Genomic DNA, 19,296 nt, shown 5'->3' on the forward strand with positions numbered 1-19,296 from the left:
AAGAAACACACGCGCATGTGCACATAAGCACATACGCACCCGCACACACACACACACACACACACACACACACGCACGCGCGCGCGCGCGCGTGCACACACCGCGGGAAACACGCGCATGGACACACGTCCACATGCAAATTAAGATAAGCACACGCATGCACGCGCAGCACACGTACTGGGAAGCGCTGGGTTCTGTTCAGGTTGCGCCCAATGTGTCAGTTTATTCGTGCGAAAGCTTCATGTGGCGCATAGGATAGTAAAAGTAGATAAGCATGTTTGTACAATACGACGACGGTTATGCAACGACCGCCTAAATCTACATTTTAGATCCACACACGGCGAAGACGGTCATAATTCCCCCCAGAGCCACGGAAAAGCTCTGCGAAGAAAGAGAAAGGACAGCAAGGATTAGACAACCAAACTATGAACTAATGTTTGTCATCCTTGCACACAACGCAACCAGATGGGTCGAGAATAACAAACAAAACTATACTATAGATATTCCACCCAACGTTGCAAAACCCAGCGAATGTTATCCTACGCCGGCATAAGACACTGACGGCCTGATTTAATCATAAGTCGATCTAACTAATTGCAGGGTTGTTGGGCGCTGCCCAGAACAGTATGTTACTGGGCAATTGTTTTAAGTGCAATATACGGTACTGATGTAGTTCGCGTGATGAACTAGACTAAGCTCGCTGGGTCGAGCTTCAGAAGCACGTTTAAACTTTACGACAAGAATAATTCTTAACTGGACATTGCGTATTAGCCAAACTACACTAGCAAATGAATTCTTGTTATTAAAGGGATACCAAAAAGGCATCGCGTCGAGCTGTATTAAAATAATGGGTTTCTCTAACAATGAATTCATCATTCGCCACGAGAACAAAGCTTCTTCGAGCGAGAAAATTACAAATTTCCGAAATCGTAATGATTATGTCTGTTATGGACTGTGGTGCCTGCCACGTGACGTCAGAACAGGCTGATTTTACTTATAAACTATAAAGACATTGTGACAAACAGTGTGGACATTCGTCGACTCTTCCATTACGGCTGAGCGCATGAAACCTAGGAGGAGCTGGAGGATCACACAGAAAACGCATTGCCACACACAAAACAATGATGCCAGATTTCTAGGCGAGTGATCAGTTGGTCTAAGTGGACCTAAGTTTTTCTTTATTAAAGACAGTTTAACCACTGCCCGAGCATAGTCGTGCGCATATATTATGTGCCATATTATAGCATATGCAAGCTATTACTTAAAGTCAGCTGAAGTAAGAGATTTACTATAAATCAACTACACGTTTATATTCTGCTGTTCTGCACAGTTTTAGTATACTCTCTTACGAGAACTTCGACGGAGTTTAAAATACAGTAAATTTTATTATCGTAGCGCATGCTACACGGGACAAAAGAGTGATACAAACATACACACACAGCGCTGCGTTTTTGCGTCAATGTGTCGTCCTGTCTGATGTGCGATGTCAATAGTTTTTATATGACGTGCCAACTAGCTCAATGCGTAATCATAGTTGAATTTGCAAGTCGTGAGATTTTACAGGGACCGGTAATATGCACGTAATGCAACAGTGATGTAAATATGCAGATAACGAAGTGTAGTTTGCCGGCGTTACCGGTATAGGTAACGTAAAGGCGCGGGGGCTGAAGCGTGAGAGATACGTACACCGATGACGATCCCCATCATGCCATCGTAGCCCTTGGAAAAGACACCGATGCCTGCGGCCAGAAATAAGAAGGCGCCCATGCCGTAGTACAGCACCGACTGTGGAATAGAGCGCGCAGGCTTTGTTAGGTGGCCACAACGAGAGTCTAGCACGAAATCATGCAGTACAGACTAAACCATCAGCCCGATAACCTGATTTCAAGGTTGGTATTGAGGATCATAATTAAATTTTGCCAGTAATCACAGAGGGCAAGTAAAGATTTCGAAATTCTTAACTGCGCAATGCATTATTAGCCTTTCCTTTGAGAAAAAAATCGGCAGATGCCATGCGTTGTGGGAATTGGTTTCATGCGAAGCAGCCAGCGAGTACTTACTTCTATGCTGTATTTTATGGCTTTGAGCCGAGCGTTACGAGGTGGATCGACGTGTTTTAACAGCGAATCTGTTTAGCAAATAGTTCCTTGTCCGGCGAACCAAAAAAACTCGGTCAAGTATTCGCCACAGGAATTGGGAAGCCCCACTGCCGAGTAAAAACGAAATCAAATTTCTGCACGATGAGAAACTCGCGTCGGTCGTGTAAAAAATCATCATCATGGGCGCAATAACTCGGCAGGCATGCGTTCACTTCGTCCTCTCTTCATCTCCTGCTCAGCTCTCAGAACGAGTGTGCCAATTTGCCCGGCGTGGGATGCAATAAATCGGATGGGCAAGAGAACGAGTACAAAGAGAGAGAGAGGAAGAAGTAGAGAAAGAGAGAGAGAAAGACAGTGATAGAAAGAGAAAAAAGACAAGAGAAATAAATGAAAAAAACAGACACAAAAAAGAGACACATAGCATAACCGATGGTCACGTGACATGTTCCCGCCAAATAATGTAATGTGACGTAACGGCTAGTCACGTGACATGTTCCCGGAAAAAAAAAGATGGTACCATTAATCATGTGACATTCCCGCAAAAAGTGGCGCCACTGGTCATGTGACACATCCTCGTCAGAAGTGGCGTTACTGGTCATGTGACCCGTTCCCGCCAACACAATCACGTGGTCTGTCGTACCACCTGTTTGTACTCCTCCTCCTATCAGGCCACCTCCAGCAGTGGTCAATCCGAGAGCCTCTTGTTACCTGCTTGGAACAACACACCAATGGACGTGAAACACGCCACTGTCACGTGTTACTTTGCGTTTACAGCCAAGTTCAATCCAAGTTCAACCTCACTACAGCCTAGTTCAAGCCAAGTTCAACTTCGTTGCGGCCAAGTTCAAGTCAAGTTCAGCCTAGATACAGCAATAAATAAGCATGAGACCGGTCAGCTTCGCTGTGTATCGAGCTTTGCGCGGCTTAATGCAAGCTTTGAGCCATTTTTTGTAAGTGTAGTAGCTGTGTGCACATCGTGGGCTCCTCAGGCACGTAGACAACACTGGCATTTAAAGGGTAACTTACGGTGCGACGTAGCGTCAGCCCTCACGTTAGAGTACATACGTCAGTATTACCTAAACTAAGTGCACTTTATGGTGCAATCATGTGAATATCATACACAACTTTCGTTAATGTATTCCTCCGGGGTCGAGCGATGCTTCAATATAGCTTGCTAAATCATAGGAATACAAATGTAAGGTTTGTCAGACTGCATGCTATAAAAGCGGAGCCAACACTGGAACTGCAGACGTTAATCTGATATGACGCCTGTATCGTAGGAGTATCATGAAGTGTTTATTGCTTTCTTGCAAAATTAGATAACCAACACCATAACCACAATTGGCGTTGCACCGACATTACGCCTGCGTAGGCTGTTTTTTCCAAACCAGTTTATATACCTGGCGTGGCTCTGTGGTAGAATACCTTATTGCCACGCAGAATGCTTGGGTTCGATTCCTGCTGGGATACTAATTTGCATTATTTCCATTCGTCGGGTCAACGCTGCCGATGTCCGGTTTTTCTTAACGCTCTCGCATTTAAAATACCAATGTCTGTTCTCGCCGTTCCTGGGTAGATATAAACTGTCAATCACCTGTGGTACATTCCCGTACACCGCGGCCCGTGGTAAATCGGTATGTGCCACACGTGTCTGGAGGAAAGGGTTTGACGACGTACGCGAGAGGATTTTCCTTTTAGTCATGTCATGACCCGACAGTCATATTCGTCAAATATTCTTACCCTCCCACGCCAATATTGGTCTACACGAAGTTAAGGAGGCGATCATGAGAGCACACAGACGTAGGCGGCTTGATAGATGGATCGATAAGTAGATAGAAACGCTCAAAGTGCCAAAGGTTCGCTAAGAGATGCTTCGCATTTAAAACTGCCCCGGCTGCTGACCCGAATGTCGCGGGAACGAATCCCGGCCGCGGTTGCCGCATTTCGATGGAAGCGATATTCTTGAGGTCCGTATACTTAGATTTAGGTGCACGTGAAAGAACCCGAGGTGGTAGAAATTTCCATGGCCCTCCCCTACGGCGTCCCTCGTAACCATAAAGACAACTCCAGGTGAAAGCCATCTTCTTTTTTTCTTCTCAGTTCATTGTACTGACCTACCCCCCTTGCTGAAAGCTTTTCGCACCCAACGTGGTTTTGCTCTGCCTCCGGGATCGGAGGTATTGAAAAGCTTTCTGCACTTCACGCCGTTTTGTAGTGTCTCTGGGATCGGCCCCTCTCTTTGACCAATCGACGATGATGCCATCATGTGACTTCACGTCATGTGATGTCATAGTGATGTGATCATGATGTGATGATGACGTCACATATTTTGTCGATCTGTGACGTAATGATGAAATCATAGGGTGACGCCATCAGATTTGTTTTGCAGGACTTGTGTTGACGTGTTGACGCCGGCGACGGTCAATTTTCGCGTTTGATGAGGCATCTACGGCTTTCGCATTATTAAATTAGTCGTCAGCATCGCAGCACAGCTATGTTAGTTGGACTTCAAGATATGGCAGCTGCTTACAAAGACTGTGGTGGTGCTGTCGAGGGAGCTAAAGAGGCTGTGCACCGCCAGGTAGATACCCACAAGGGTGTAGGTGAAGCTCAGGTGGCCCAGCCACATGTAGATGCCGTCGTGGTTGGCGGACGCCATCAGCATTATGAACAGCGTCCCCGCGAAACACTACAGAAAAGGGAAAGGCGATGCTCAGCGAGAGAACGGAACACGCGCGTGGGGACAAAACATTCGTGCAGCACGATGTAAATGCTAAAATTTAGTGCTAGACCATAAGGGCGGGAAGAATAGTGGCATCTAATGCATACCTGCATCATAATAGAGAAAGAGGAATGGACAGCTATGACACAAGGCTCGTCAGCTGGACCAGGGGGTTTACGTCTTATGAGAACTCTAGTAAGTGCCATAAAAAGCCCTTAAGTTGACTCTAATTTTCGTGCTAAACTGAGAACACGGATTCTCAATCACCTGCCATTATGCGCACAGGTTATCACTTAGGCGGTGGCTTGCAGAGAAGACACATCACGTTAGCCAGGTCATGTGAACTCGGCACTACTGGTAATCCTCGTCCCTGACCATACATATTCCCCGGGTTCTCACTCACTGGATTGTCTGCTTAGCTAATGCCATAATTATTCTCAAGAAAACTTAAAATCATTTCAAATTTGTGAACAAAAGAAAACACCGTGAAAATAGGTGCTGTTCTTATGACTGTCGCTACAATGAAATAAATATTAAATAAGTCCGGAGGGTTTATAATTGGCTGTGCTACAACGAGAACTAAATATTAATGTCATATGTGATTACCTACCGTAAGATAGTCCTAAAAGCGAATAATCGAACAGCTTCATAGATCCTGGTTGTCATGCGGCGCTTCCCACCTTTTAAGCTTCATTGGGAATAACTTTGCTCGATAAAAATTTTAACAGAGGTTTATAGCTCGCCGTAATTTATTTCGCTGCACAAGTCTCACATCAAAGTATATCTCACCGTGACAAGAGTGGAGGCAATGCCTCTTCTCGAGCAAAAGTAGTCGAGGTTGAGTTCCAAGCCTCCCTGCAATTCATTCGGTGGCTTCAGTGATCCAAAACATGACACTGACATGACAGATCCACTTTCAGTTTCTGTTTCCATAAGGAAGCAAATTAGGTGAGCGCTTCATCTCTTCCGGCCATGCACACATTCGCTCTCGCATTCGCAGCTTCTAGTAATCACTTAGGATGTTCTCACGCGGATGATTTCGCATTCACTAGCAGTCAGTCTCGCGTGCTGATGCTCCTGTGCATTCCCTCACCAGCGCCCTCTTAAGTTGACTCTCACGTAGTCTATCAATAGCAGGCAATAATTCACTTTCTGGTCCCTCACTAATACCTACGCTCCACATCGTGCTCACAGTGACACTCGCCTGGCATCCATGTGCCTTCACTATCATAGGTGCTCACTCACCTTGATTTAACGAAGTGATCCACACTCACCAATATTCGCTTGCATACGTACTGACGCCTGCTCACACTACAGTGTCAGCGGACGTGGCTTGTTCACACTTATCACACTTATTTCTCATACGTGCGCCATTGCCTCGTGTATGCAAAACAAATGTGAATAGGTATATGCAGTGTATGAATGAGTATGTTGACATGTAATATTCAAGACAATCTTCAATTTTCACAAGTATGATACACCTTAGGTCGGTCCCACAAACTCCGCACGACAACGCATATATGGTCAAGTGCCTGCATACATGAACCCTACAAAACAATTGTTCAATTTCTCATTTAGTGTCTTGTCTCCCATATTATTTCGTTTATTTCATGCTACAAAGTAATACCTGTGAATGGACTGTCACAGGTACAGCGCTCTGGGACGCCTTGATCTTATAAACCTGAGCTGCACACTGTCAAGCTGTATTCGGAGCAAAGACCCTCGTCAGATTTTGTCTTTTGCTCGTGCTACAAGTTCTGACCTCAGGAATAAACATGTGTATCTCAAATATTCTGTAAACGTTCGCGATTCAACCGAAATTGACTTATCCAAACAACAGTTTTTATCGTTCGACACACCGAATTGTCGATGAAGCTTACTCAAGTTCAGTTTGTTTGAAGATGGCTTGCAAGTATTACGTGCGCGTACAAGTATTGGCAAAAGATGTGCACCATATTTCAAAGGAAATGCTGCTATCGTATTATAACTTCGAGTTATCAGTGTTATCGCGGGTAAATTAAGGAATAGAAGTAAAGCGGTAACAGAAGGCTTCTGTATATACACAAAGATTCTCCAGTTCTCATTGTAAGCTAGGTAAGGTCAGAGCCTTCTCCCTCTCGTAAAACTTCACTAAAACCATCAACATAAAAGCATAAAACAATAAGGTTTCAGCTCACCTTGCCCATTGTCGATGTAGAGTAGAGTAGACACTAGAAGCTGTGGCTCATACCCACACTGGGGGATTGGCCAAGAACCGGTTAGGTTTTAAAGGAAAAATTGAAATTGAAGTTCAAACTTTGTTTAAATAATGCTGAAAAAGTATAAATGAATGAGAATTAAGATGATGACGATGATAATAATAATAATAATAATAATAATAATAATAATAATAATAATAATAATAATAATAATATTAATAATAATAATAATAATAATAGAATTCAAGCAATAAAACCGAGAATTTGGAATAAAAGAAAAGAAAATAGAAATAAAGTTTTGGAAAAGTAGATTTCTAACCTAAATCTTTTTGAACCTTTAAGAAACTCCTGCAATGCATCAGCAATCTTCCCGTCACTGTGGCCTAGAGAAAATGCCCCGAATGACAGTACATTTTGTTCATTTAATTCTAACCTAAGCAGACGGAAAAGGACACCTAAGGTATTTTTGCGCAAGGTAGAGTACTTCTTACAGGAAATGAGATAGTGCTGCGTTGTCTCACGTATTCCGCAAAAAGGACAATTAGGCGAAGCTGCCAGACCAGCTCTGTGTAGATAAAAATTTAGATAGGGAGTCTGACAACGTAGTCTTGTGACCTCATGTCGATGTTGTTCATGTCGAACATGTCGATCTTGTTCTTACCACATTAAAGACGTCTTTTTTTCTTTTCCTTGGCAACACAGTGCGACCATGATAATGATGGTGGTGATATCCACTTTCTGATGGCACTCACCCATGATGAAGTAGAGATGCCGTCCCTCCATTCACTTTTCTTTTGTATTTATTGCGATAGCAATTATATGGACAGTCTCGGCTGATTTTTGCCGTCGCCGTCGCCGCCGTCATGCTGCGTATATGTATAAGTATGTATGTATACATCAATATCCTAAAGAAAAATAAATCAGAAAATTGCTTCCGAAGCGCGAAATCCAACCAGCGACCTCTGAATTCGCAGCGCGGTGCGCTAAGCACTACTCCACAAAGCGCACATCCCTCTGACAGCTAACGGCGAGCGTGATATACACACCCTTTACCGTTTGCAGTCCTCCGAGACGGAGGCGCTTATAAGCGTTTCTTCATTACCAGCGAGATGGCGCTAGGAGCGCGCGGGCGCACTTAAAGGTGTCGGCCAGCTCTCTCGCTTCTTATATTTGCGCAGCGAGAACCTTGCCCTCCCGCTGTCTGCTCGCGCGGGCGCTCGCATTGTTCATGATTCTCAGCAGATCGAGCTACGTGTTAGCTCTCACCGCGCGTCGCGTGCGTGTAGCTAAAAGCGTTTCAGATGTCGTGCACGTAACGTACGTGTACTTTTCACGTTTGCGTATGAGAAGTCCCTACGTACGTGAAATTAAAACTGTCTAGTAGCGGCCGGGTAGTGATGGACGCACGGTAGTCGCAGCGCGTCCATCACGGGCCGCTTTTTTTGCTATCGCATTCATTGCTTCGCCCTTTTCTTTTTAATGCGCTGTTTATTTTTACTTTTTAACATTTTTGCAATGTGTAATGATCGAACATGGTTCTTTCAGTCCTCTTTTATATAATGTGCTGTTTGTTGCTACTCGGTGCATTCTTCCTTCGATTGGCCAGTGGCTACGGCGGTACTTGCATGATGCACAGGAAACAAGGACTATGTCAGTTGTTGTTGTTGTTTTTTCTTTTGCAGCCGTCAATTGCTATCTAACCAAATAAGGGAATCACGAGCTATGCAGATTGGACCGCGTCTTCACAACTTCGGCTTTTCCACATCAACATTGTCTATAAAAGTAAATGCCAATGTTACTGCAAAGCCGATGACAGCGATACACTAACCCGACGCCTAAAGTTCGAATTTCTCTAATGTGCAACACTTCTCAAAGGCGTGCGTCAAAAGAAACAATGCGCATGTGAATTAATTCTTTTAATATTGTAATTGTGTATTCCCATGGCGTTATTACTGAACTGTGGATGAGTATTTCCTCTTATTTTTATCTTAGATCATTTGCTTACTTTTCATGTTTGTTAAATTCATTTACTTCTACTCTGCCTGCCCATAGGTCGAGGTCCATCGCTCATTGTATAGGCAGTGCGCCCTATGCTTGATTATCATCATCATTGTCATTATTATCATTACCACTGTAGCATAGTGTAGTTCGTGCCTGTTGAAGACGAAGACGATTCCACGGTAGTGTGATTCTGCGGAGGAGAACTGCCTGCAGTCTTTTCGCTTGCGTGCAGTTACCACAAAAGGTAAGCGTTCCCTAAATTTATACAGTACAGAAACCAAGTAAGTCGTAACCAAGTAAGTTCTTCTCCACCAAAAACTTACTTGCTAGGTTGGTTTAAAAAAAACTGACAATCTGTTGTTTAAAGTGCACTGAAATGGCAGCCGTAGTGATGGCGCAATCTGACTGCGATGTCCGCACGCCACTGTTCACAATTTTGCGTGATTTATTTACTTACCATATAATCTTAAGGATCCAGTTAAGAGACGTGGATACATGGTCGGTTAAATATAAAAATGAAATATATCGAATAATGCAAACGCACTTCATAGGGATTGAAAACTGATAAAACACAGAAACGGAGAAAAAAATAATAATTGGTTATACATAGATGCCTTCGATGTTGACGCGTCAGCTACGATGGTGACAGACGAAAGCAGGTGGTTCCACTCGACACGTATTGTTAGCGTAACATAATGCTGGAAAATGTAACCGTGGCAATTAGAACGACTATACCTTAATATACTGTAATCGACATGAGATGAAAGAAACATGACTGCGACATCAGTTGTTGCTTAAAATAACGGCAGTGTAAGACAACGTGAAATAAACAAAAACGCGAGATGTAGCGCCAGGCACGAAGGTTAGAAAGATTGTAGCATTTGTTTCATTTACTAGATCATATTTGTACTCGAATATTTGGACATATGAGTGTCCAAGAAGGAAACATTTATAGAAGCTGAGGACATCAGCTGTGCTCTATGCTGTGTCAGTAAAATGTGTTAACGGTAGTATATATGTGAGTCGCTTCAGACACTTGTGCTGTGCAACGGCACCCAGTATTTTTTATTGTTTATAACGATACGCAGTTCATCATCAGCATAGTTATGTTCACTGTGGAATGAGGGCCTCTCTCAGCACCTTGAGCTGTGCCAGCTGATTCCCTTTTCTGCCTGTAAACTTCCTGATTTCATCGCCTTTACTTTTTTTTATTTTCTTTTTCTGTCCTCTGCAGAGCTTCTCTTGGCGCCGATTATTTAACTGTAGTATAACACCGATTGTTCGTCCTGCACGTTAGATGACCTATCCACCCCAATCTATTATGTCACTTATAATGCAGGCTGTCGCGTCAGCTCTTTAATCCCCTACATTCTAATGTCCGTTGGCTAACACCCTTGCCTTTGCGGTTATAAAGACATATATTACACCCGAGACCGAGCTCTAACCACGTGTACGCGTACGATGAGAAGTGACATCGTCAAAAATTTTGTAGCGATTCTGACACTATCCGATTCGAGAATTTGGTAGTATGAAAGCTTACTTATTGCAGTTTTTCGTCGTCTGTTGCAGCAGGATCAATTTCACTTGTAATGAAAAATTGGTTAAAAACAAAGTTAAGTTTGTGCCTGCCTACGATTAGACCTTACTTCTTAAACGTGAGGGTGTTAGCCATGTGACCATCACACACCCTTTATACACCCTTAAAGGTGTTAAATTTATTGTGGCATGTACGCGGCTATTAATGTGGCAACCACAGGAAGAGACACGAACACGAGTGGGCACACGAGCGAATCGTTATCTCGTTCTAATTTTAACATACATGCATGCTCAACCAAACAGGCCATATGCGATAGCACCTCTCAAGGATGTCCACAGACCTCTCTCAGCTATGGACTTAAGCACTTCATCCTGCGCCATCTCCTTGCATGTTTTGTTGCAGGACCAAGCTATGGCAGACACGCCTCAGGCGGCACTGAAAGAAGCCAAGCGACAGAGCAACTTGAGTGTGAACCCAAAGTACACGGTCACGTGGCATGGCTTCCTAAACATAGGTGAAGTGGTGAGTGCCTTATTCGCCGTCATTTGATCCTTGTAGTTTAAGCAAGCAACGTACAGTCTATAAGAGCTGGCACAATTGACATCGGCACCATAACAGAGCTAACACGCTGAAGGGCAACGGCTTCGAATACACGTGAATCGCATCTCTGTTGTCGTTTATGCTGCGCAACAACGTTTATACCGAGTGACCTCGAAGATTTTATTTCGTTATACTCGGTGATTATCTAGGCAACGTGAACAACAAAAGTGAAAGAAAACAAGATTCGCAATGGATGCAGAAATGAAAATCACGTGATGACGTGCTTCCCACAACGGCCTGCCTTTCGTCCCCGGCTTTCCTGGGGTAAAAATGGAAGGTAAGCAGCTCTTGGAATGCAACATCAGTGGTCCTCGGCTGCCATTATCGTTAGAAACCTGCATAAGTCACAACCCTGCATTTTAAACAATGACGAGACAGGTCAGCATGAGCAAAGGTATGGGGCGTACATGGCGTCCCCTAGGATGATTAGGGGAGGTCGGCTGCCCAACTGCCTCCCCCCCCCCCCTCCATCCCTTGCGCACGCCTATAGTTGTGCTTGTCTTCCTTACTTGTGCGATGTTTAGTGCTCGTTTTCCTTTTAGTCTTTAGAATGAGGCTGACACTGCGCGAAACAAACGAGGACAGGTAGAAAGAACGAGCAAGACACCACGGCAGCAGCTTCTTTCCGCCTGCCCTCGTTTTTAAGGCGAAAGCCTTAGATGCCTCATCAAACGCGAAAACTGACCGGTGTCCCGCGTCGGCGGCGTAAACACGAGTGATGCAAAAAACGATCATCTCGTGGAAACGTCACCATATGACGTCATAAAGACGTCACAGATCGCCTAATTTTGTGACGTCGTTATGACTGCGACTGTGACTTCAAGTGACGAAGCGTCTCATGACGACGTCATCACATGACATTGTAACTTGGTCAAAAGTGGGCCAATCACGGAGGCATTGCAAGACCAGGTGAGGTGCTTCCGATCCTGGAGGCAGTGGAAAACCACGCTAGGTGCAGAAAGCTTTCGTAGGGTGGCGAGGCAGGATCAATATGTCGATAGAGAAGAAAAAGATGGCTTTCGCCTTCCAGTCGTCTTAGGTGGGTGCATGGGGACCCTGCGAGTTTTTTAACGCACTGTTAACCTCACTCAAAAGTATGAACCAACTAGCCCGCAAGAACGTCATTCCAATCTACATGCGAAATTACCGGAGCAAAGCTTGACGCGGTATAGCGAAGTGTCGAAGCTCTGGACTTTATCCAGATTCCGAACCAAACCCTGCGCAGGGGACGGCCATGGTGGCCCTGGTGGCGGTCATGCTGTCTTCCAACGAGACAACGGCTGCCGAGCTGATGGTGGTGTCGTCGTTTGCCTACGGCTACGTCTCGATCATGATGCTGGCGGGCGGCATTGTGTCCCCTTACACGCAAGCACTGCTGCCGCTGTCGCTATATGTGAGTCCGAAAAGTACGCGACAGGTGGAGTTGCCTGGCGTAGTTGCGTGGAACTTCGGGACAGCACGAGGAATGCGAACGTGTTCGCGATGGAGATCGGTGAGGAATGGTCGAGGAATCGTTGGCCGAAAAGTAGGGAGAAAGAACAGCAGAGCAAGAACAAAAACACAATGGCATAAGGACCATGGTTACTCTACCGTAAAACGTACAAGATTAAGCTATGAATTTATAGGGTTTGTTTTTTTCTTTTCGTTAGATAAAAATGTTTAATTCGGGTAGGCAAGGCATTAGGCTGAATTGGAAATCGATCTTGGTGGCTCACAGTTCACCGCCCCTTCTAAAGGGGACGCTCATCCGTCCATCCTTCCATAAATCTCTCCATGACATTCTGCTACTAAGCATGAGGGCGCAGTTTTTCTGTCCTGGCCGCAAAGTGTAAAGTGTGATTTGGGAAGGCAGAAAAAAAAATTGTGATTGGAGGTTTACGTTTGCCTTAAAAGACTCTAGATTAAATGAAAAACTGTTAGTGTCTCTTACTTCCTTTTCTTGTCTTTCAATTAGGCTTGCTATTGCGCATTGACTAATATAATTAAAACAAAGCAGGCAAATGTGCGTAACGCCGTCAGAACTCACTGACTATGATATTAAGTTACTAAGCTTGGTGTTGCGATTTCTATACTGGCGCTGTGGCCATGTGTTCTGATAGGGGCGGAATTGAACGCTTGCGTACCATTCGCTGGGTGTGCGCTCTAGAACCCGGAGTGATAAAATGAACCCCGACATTCAAATTCAGCAACCGTTGGTTGTGTCTTTTTTGCAGCATTGCAGTGAAATCAGGAAATGTGCTACTGGTGTTCGTTGTGCATTGTTAACAGTGTTCCGTCCGCTCATGCTGTCGTCTGCACTCTGTCACAGTTCCTGCTGTACCACCTCATTGGCAGCGGCTTCCTCTTGCTCAGCGGCGGCTGGCTCATGGGCATGGCCAATGGCGAATTCCTCATGCAGGTTGCGGCTGTGAGTGCGTTCACGTGCGCGGTACTTTTTGCTTTGTCGTGCTTTCCGGATAGGAAAACATGAAGACACGGTGTGCGAGATATCAAACAATCATTTAATGTGTATGAGACACTTAATGTGCCTGATACACGTTAAAGTGTGATGTGTATGAGACAGTGAATGTGTCTGATACACATTACACTGAATACACTGACACAGTGAATGTGTCTGGATGTGAATTTAATGTGTGTTTTATCAGACATTGTAAAGCTTATAGTGTTTTGCTTAACATGATCAATCAACCTTTTACTTTCAGCACACATGATCCGTATGGTAACGCTGTATGAGATATATATGCTTTAGGACCCTATCGTGGTATCGGTTCATTGGAACATAGTATATTTCCCTTGACTTTTATGTATTCTTCTTTATTTTTTGCGTTAAAATAATACAGGGAAAACCAGCTCCGATTGTTGACCATGTACATGTGATAACATCAGTGGAATGAGATTGAATGAGGAGAGTGTTTCTGTATATAGCAGTGCATGACCTACATACATAATACAACATTGCTCAACGCGCTTGCAATCGTTTAGCAAACACTATTCATGATTTAGTCAGTATGTGGCGGCAACACTAGCCGACGTATGAGCAGCATTGCCAGGAGTAACGAACGTTACACTTCATTTTGAAATTATTAGCGCCAAGCCATAGGATACATCAGCCATCACTGAACAGAGAGTAGCCGTCACTAGCCATCGCTAACCAATGCAGGTACTATGCAAGTTAGCATGGTATGTCGGGATATTGTTTACAAATTGCACGAAGAAGCAGAGGAGGGAGAGCACCGAGCCGGGCTCTCAAATATAATAAAAAACGTACAATAAATACAATAACATAGGTGTGTAAGGTAAGCTAAACTTTTTTTAGAAGGCAATTAAGGTACACTTTAGAGTTTGAAAGCCGTAGCGCGTAATCGGATAAAGCACGGGCTTGGTGTTAGTTGTGTAGTGTAGAGTGGTAGCGAAAGCTGAGCGAATACGCCATGTTCATTTTGTGTCTTGTGTAGCTGCAAAAGACGATAACGGTATATGTTCAATTAACGCGCGATGTGATAGGTAGTAAACAGCGGTTCAGAATGTGTTCTTCAAGGCACGTTGGCACTCGCTCTAAGCGCATTCTTCTGCGCAACTAAAACAGCTTTATGGTTTCTGTCTGTGTTGTACTGCCTCACATGAAAAAGAGTTCAGTACGCACTTTTTTCCCCTTCATTTCAAAAATCTTTACAGAGGCAGTCGCATTGTGCAACCGGCCACATTTTTATGTTATTTTTTTCCTTGCAGGGCGCAGGAATCGGCTGCGGGGTAATGCACTTCCTGCACGGCCTGTACACCTTCGCGACGGTTTTCAACCAGCCAGAGTGACTGGTGACATCGCTTAGACACCTCACGGGTTTATTGATAAAATCTTGCTAATGTACTCAAGGGTCAAGTGTTTTCATCGCTTTCGACGCAGAAGCGTCGCTGGAATTAAACATGGAATACGGTGACCAGAAACCCACAGACCATATGGACGCCACGGTGGTCTAGTGGTTATGGTGCTCAACTGCTGACCCGAAGGTCGCGGGATCGAATCCCGGTTGTGGCAGCCGCATTTTTGGTGGAGGCGAAATGCTAGTGACCTGTGTACTTAGATTCAGGTACACGTTTATAAACCCAAGGTGGTCAAAATTTCCGGAGCCTTCCACTACGGCGTCCCTCGTACAATCACATCACGGTTTTGGGACGTAACACCCCAAAAATGATTAGTATTACCATGCCGACGTGACTTCACTGCAACTGCATCAATTGTGTGTGGGAAAATATTGTCCCTGTCTATCTAAGTGATCAAAAGAGGCAGAAGTACAAGGCAGCTTGTTGAAACGTTGGCTTCAGTGACACTCCCTCTTCAAGGATTTTAAATGCGAATGCATTTCTTAGTCGAGCTATGTCAGGCGCCGTGCGGCGTCCACGATCTCTCCGCTCCCGCCCCCCTCTCCCATAGCAACAGCTGCGACCGCGCGCGCTCCTCCTCGTCCCTAGCAACCGGAGCAGTTGGTGCGGGTGGATCAGCGGAGATTGAGTAGAGAGGAGGAGCACGCTCGGGCTCGTGAGGGCGCTCGCATCGCGGGAGCCCGGCGGAGCTCCCGCGTGTGTGGGAGAGTGTGGGCGAGGGTAGGCGCGTGCTTCGGCGCTTCTCCTCTCGGCGGGCGCCCCACCCTCCCGTTCGCTCGCTCGCGAGCGTATATAAATGGAGCGGAGCGCACGCTCTACTCTCTCTCTACCCATTCGCCGGCTTTCGCTCCGTACGAGGACATGTACACAGGCGTCCACTGTTAAAGGGAACATCGGAGCGTGTGGCGGCAGCTCGGCGCCACCGCCGGCCAGCGGCTGCAACGAGTTTCGCGCAGGCGCAGTGCGCGCTGTGAGTCGTGCTCTTTCGTCGTCTCCTGCCGTCTGCTTCCGCGCTGCGAATCGTCGCGAAGCGAGCCGCTGACGCGACGAAAGAGCACCGGGCACGGTGCTCACTGCGTCTGCGCGAACCTCGTTGCAGCCGACGGCCGGCGGTGGTGCCGAGCTGCCGCCACACGCTCCGATGTTCCCTTTAACAGTGGACGCCTGTGTACATGCTCGCCTACACCGGAGACGCAGTCTTTGTGGCGACCGTGTACCTCGCGCCAACCTCGCCCGAGACGCCGTTACCGCGCAGCTCGATGCGGCCATGGAAAGTGTCTGTGCGCGCTCCAAGAGCTCTGACCCCGTTGTCTTGGTTGGTGACTAACATTGACGTGCGAAAGACGAGTGGACAGTGGCTTGTCGAGTACATGCGCACCAAGCACTTTATGCAGTGTGCCTCTACGCATCTGAACTCTGCCCCACAACCATTCACGGTACTTGCATTGATCTAGTCTTTACCCGAAACTGTGACGCCCGCATGCTTCTCAAAGACCCTCTGACCGTGCACTTTACTGACCACAAAGCAGTGATCGCGGCCGTTAAGTGCAACGATAACACAAACAGCTGTTAAATAAATGGTTACCCTACGAATCACCGTCTCGTCATTCATTATATAATTACTTCGCCGCACACTCGCGCCCAAAGAAATGCATTCGCATTTCCTCACGATTCCCTTCGGGGAGGTGGGGTGAATTTTTTTCATCTCTTCAAGTGATAAAAAGATTAGTTTCGTCGCAATTATGTTATACGAAGTAAGACTAGCAGCTAACTATTTCTATCCCAATCTCGCGTAACTCAACAAAACGCTGGTGTAAGTCAATACTGCCGCTCCAGCGAGAGAAGCGGTTTTCCTGCTGTGTCGTCTCAACGTGTAGTAAGCGGGCCGTTTGCTGATGTCTGCCGAGATGGCGCGCGCGCCAGTGCTAGCGACCGCGCCCTTACGATCAAAGTTCGCAGTAGCTGCTCGAGCGATGCAGGCCTCCCACCTCCCCCGGCACCCTTCATACTCCTTCGCACGACGAAAGACGGGCGGGGTGTTTCCTCTACATTTGAGGAGCAATGGGCGGCATGCCTCGCACGCGGGTGATGTCATCGCATGCGCCCTCCGTGCGACGGAGGTGGCCGTCTCGTTTCATCTCTGCTGCAGCCGCGTTCGTCTCCAGCGCTCGCGCGCTTTTACTCGCGGGTAGAAAATACGATGCGCCACGCGATGTTATCGATTTGGACTTTAAACGGAAAATGACGGCGTCGGCGATGGCAAAAACCCGTCGAAAGTGTCCATATAATTGCAATGAAATGCCATTCATGGCAACGCGCGTTTTCCGGGGTCAGCTGTCACAGTTTGAAGCACACTAGGCAACATGAATGCAGAGTAACCCTGCCGGTGCGATGCGTGCAGTAGCCCTCTCCACCCAAGTACTTCGGATCAATGTACCTGGGTTACAAGGCAACTGTAGATTTTCCCTGTTGCTTGAAAGCCAAGCTAGTTCTAAGGATGTAGTTTCCCCACTCCTATGGTAGGAACGTTTTACTCTCACCTCTTTTTTCTTTTGATCTCGAGGGCTTTGTTAACGTGTTTATAAGCCCGCCAAGGAATACAATTCCACATATTGTCTTAGCACAAAGCAGCAAACAGAAACCTGTACTTCACAGCCTAAAAGAAATCTTTACAAATAAATTCGCAGTGACAAATTCTTTCAATATTTCTTCTTTCAAATCTTCATCGTCTACTCTTTTATTCGATCCTCTGAGCGTATGCACGTTCGCTATAGAGTACATCTCTAATGATCCAAAAAGCTTTATTTACTGGATAGCGGACAACAACTTCTCAAATTCACTGATCATGATCGATTATCTCTCTGTGGCGAATAGTCCCGGACAGCCCGCGATACACTGTTCACGCAACGCGCATGGGATGACGGCACCTCCTCTGGCAGTTCGCGACTATACCGGAGAAGGGCAATCGAAGGCATCTAGTGTCGTAATTTAGTCGCACTAATGTCCCTTAATTTTTACCTTTTTTTAGAAAAAATCGAGGGACTTTAGCTTGTACGAGATACGCCACGCCAGGCTGCATGTGCTTATTTGATATCTCATTTTTAATTGTAGCCACATATATATCAACACCTCCCCACCCCCTCTTTTAAAGAAAAATCAAACTGTGTTACCATCCACTCGATTCTTGTCCAAACCCCCTGAGTGGGTAGGTGCCAATATTTCATAGGTCGGCATCATCACCATCATCTCAACCTAGGCTCCGCCACGCCGACTATTAATGCACCGCATAAATGACTATATATATGATATCGTATTCACAACCTCTATTTGTCTTGTCCAGTGTTTGTGACATCTTTATTAACAAGTGTTAAAAATACGACCGCACCACCCTTCTAAACAGCCGTTTACACGCTCCTTTCGGTCAGCCTCTGGCTTCGTGCGCAATCTCGTCGCCATCGCCTTCCCGCTTCCACACGTCGGCTTGAGGTGACCGCCAGCTTTCTGCCGGCCTATCTACGAGCTGCGGTTTGATTTTCGACGCATCACACACATGGCTGTATACCGTAAGTGGCCTCCGCTGCATTAATGTTTCGGCATTTTATGTGAAGGGGAACGTTGCACATGATGTTGGTTACCGCAAGTGCAGCGAAACTCGGTATGCAAACACCGAGACGGGTTCCAAGCACTTGTACACGATAAGGCGCTCGGGCTATAGTTGGACGTGTGGATAACGACGTCCCCTGACATAGACGCAAGGACATAACCACATTGGATCGCCTATACAACGGAAGTCGGTTCACATTATACCACAGAAATTTTGAACATATACGTCTCCAAACTTGATGGGAAGGAGGTGGTTCACATAATCATATCGGCCCAGTCAAGCTGTTTTTCCAAAAGCATTTAGCCATTGGTATACCCCAGAACTATGTATTTCTGGAACTAGACCTGTTTCGTTTTGTATTGTATTGTATTGCGTTGTATTGTATTGTTTTGTATTGTTTTGTCTGATTATATAGGAGGTTATAAATATTCTGTAAGGGTTGACCTCGCAGTTACCAAAAAACGCCGACGAAGAGATGTGCCAGAAAGATTTATCTACTGGATAACGGGCAGCAAATGCCTTCAAAGATGAGTTCAGATTACTTCATAGACAAAACCGGAGCTTGGCTCACCGACAACCCTCTGGGAGCGAAGAATTTTTTTTCGGTTGCGTTAAATAATGTCTCAACCAAACAAAACAACAAATATAAAGCACAG

The 19,296-nt window shown here is 45.8% G+C and overlaps 2 protein-coding genes across 2 annotated transcripts; one reads left to right on the plus strand and one right to left on the minus strand.

Annotated features, from left to right (window-relative positions):
• Window positions 1–318: 318 nt before the first annotated feature.
• On the minus strand, window positions 319–7,007 carry LOC125758598 (uncharacterized). The gene is made up of 4 exons (XM_049415944.1): window positions 6,999–7,007; window positions 4,630–4,788; window positions 1,687–1,785; window positions 319–381 (listed from the first exon to the last, which is right to left on the minus strand). Exons 1-4 carry the CDS (start codon window positions 7,005–7,007, stop codon window positions 319–321), a joined length of 330 nt encoding a protein of 109 aa, XP_049271901.1.
• Window positions 7,008–10,963: 3,956 nt separating this feature from the next.
• LOC119392849 (uncharacterized) lies at window positions 10,964–15,035 on the plus strand. Its single transcript, XM_037659791.2, has 4 exons — window positions 10,964–11,079; window positions 12,383–12,550; window positions 13,466–13,564; window positions 14,887–15,035. Exons 1-4 carry the CDS (start codon window positions 10,969–10,971, stop codon window positions 14,965–14,967), a joined length of 459 nt encoding a protein of 152 aa, XP_037515719.1. The 5' UTR covers window positions 10,964–10,968; the 3' UTR covers window positions 14,968–15,035.
• The last annotated feature ends 4,261 nt before the right edge of the window (window positions 15,036–19,296 follow it).

This window comes from Rhipicephalus sanguineus, chromosome 5 (assembly GCF_013339695.2).
Source record: "Rhipicephalus sanguineus isolate Rsan-2018 chromosome 5, BIME_Rsan_1.4, whole genome shotgun sequence".
Lineage (NCBI taxonomy): Eukaryota > Metazoa > Arthropoda > Arachnida > Ixodida > Ixodidae > Rhipicephalus > Rhipicephalus sanguineus.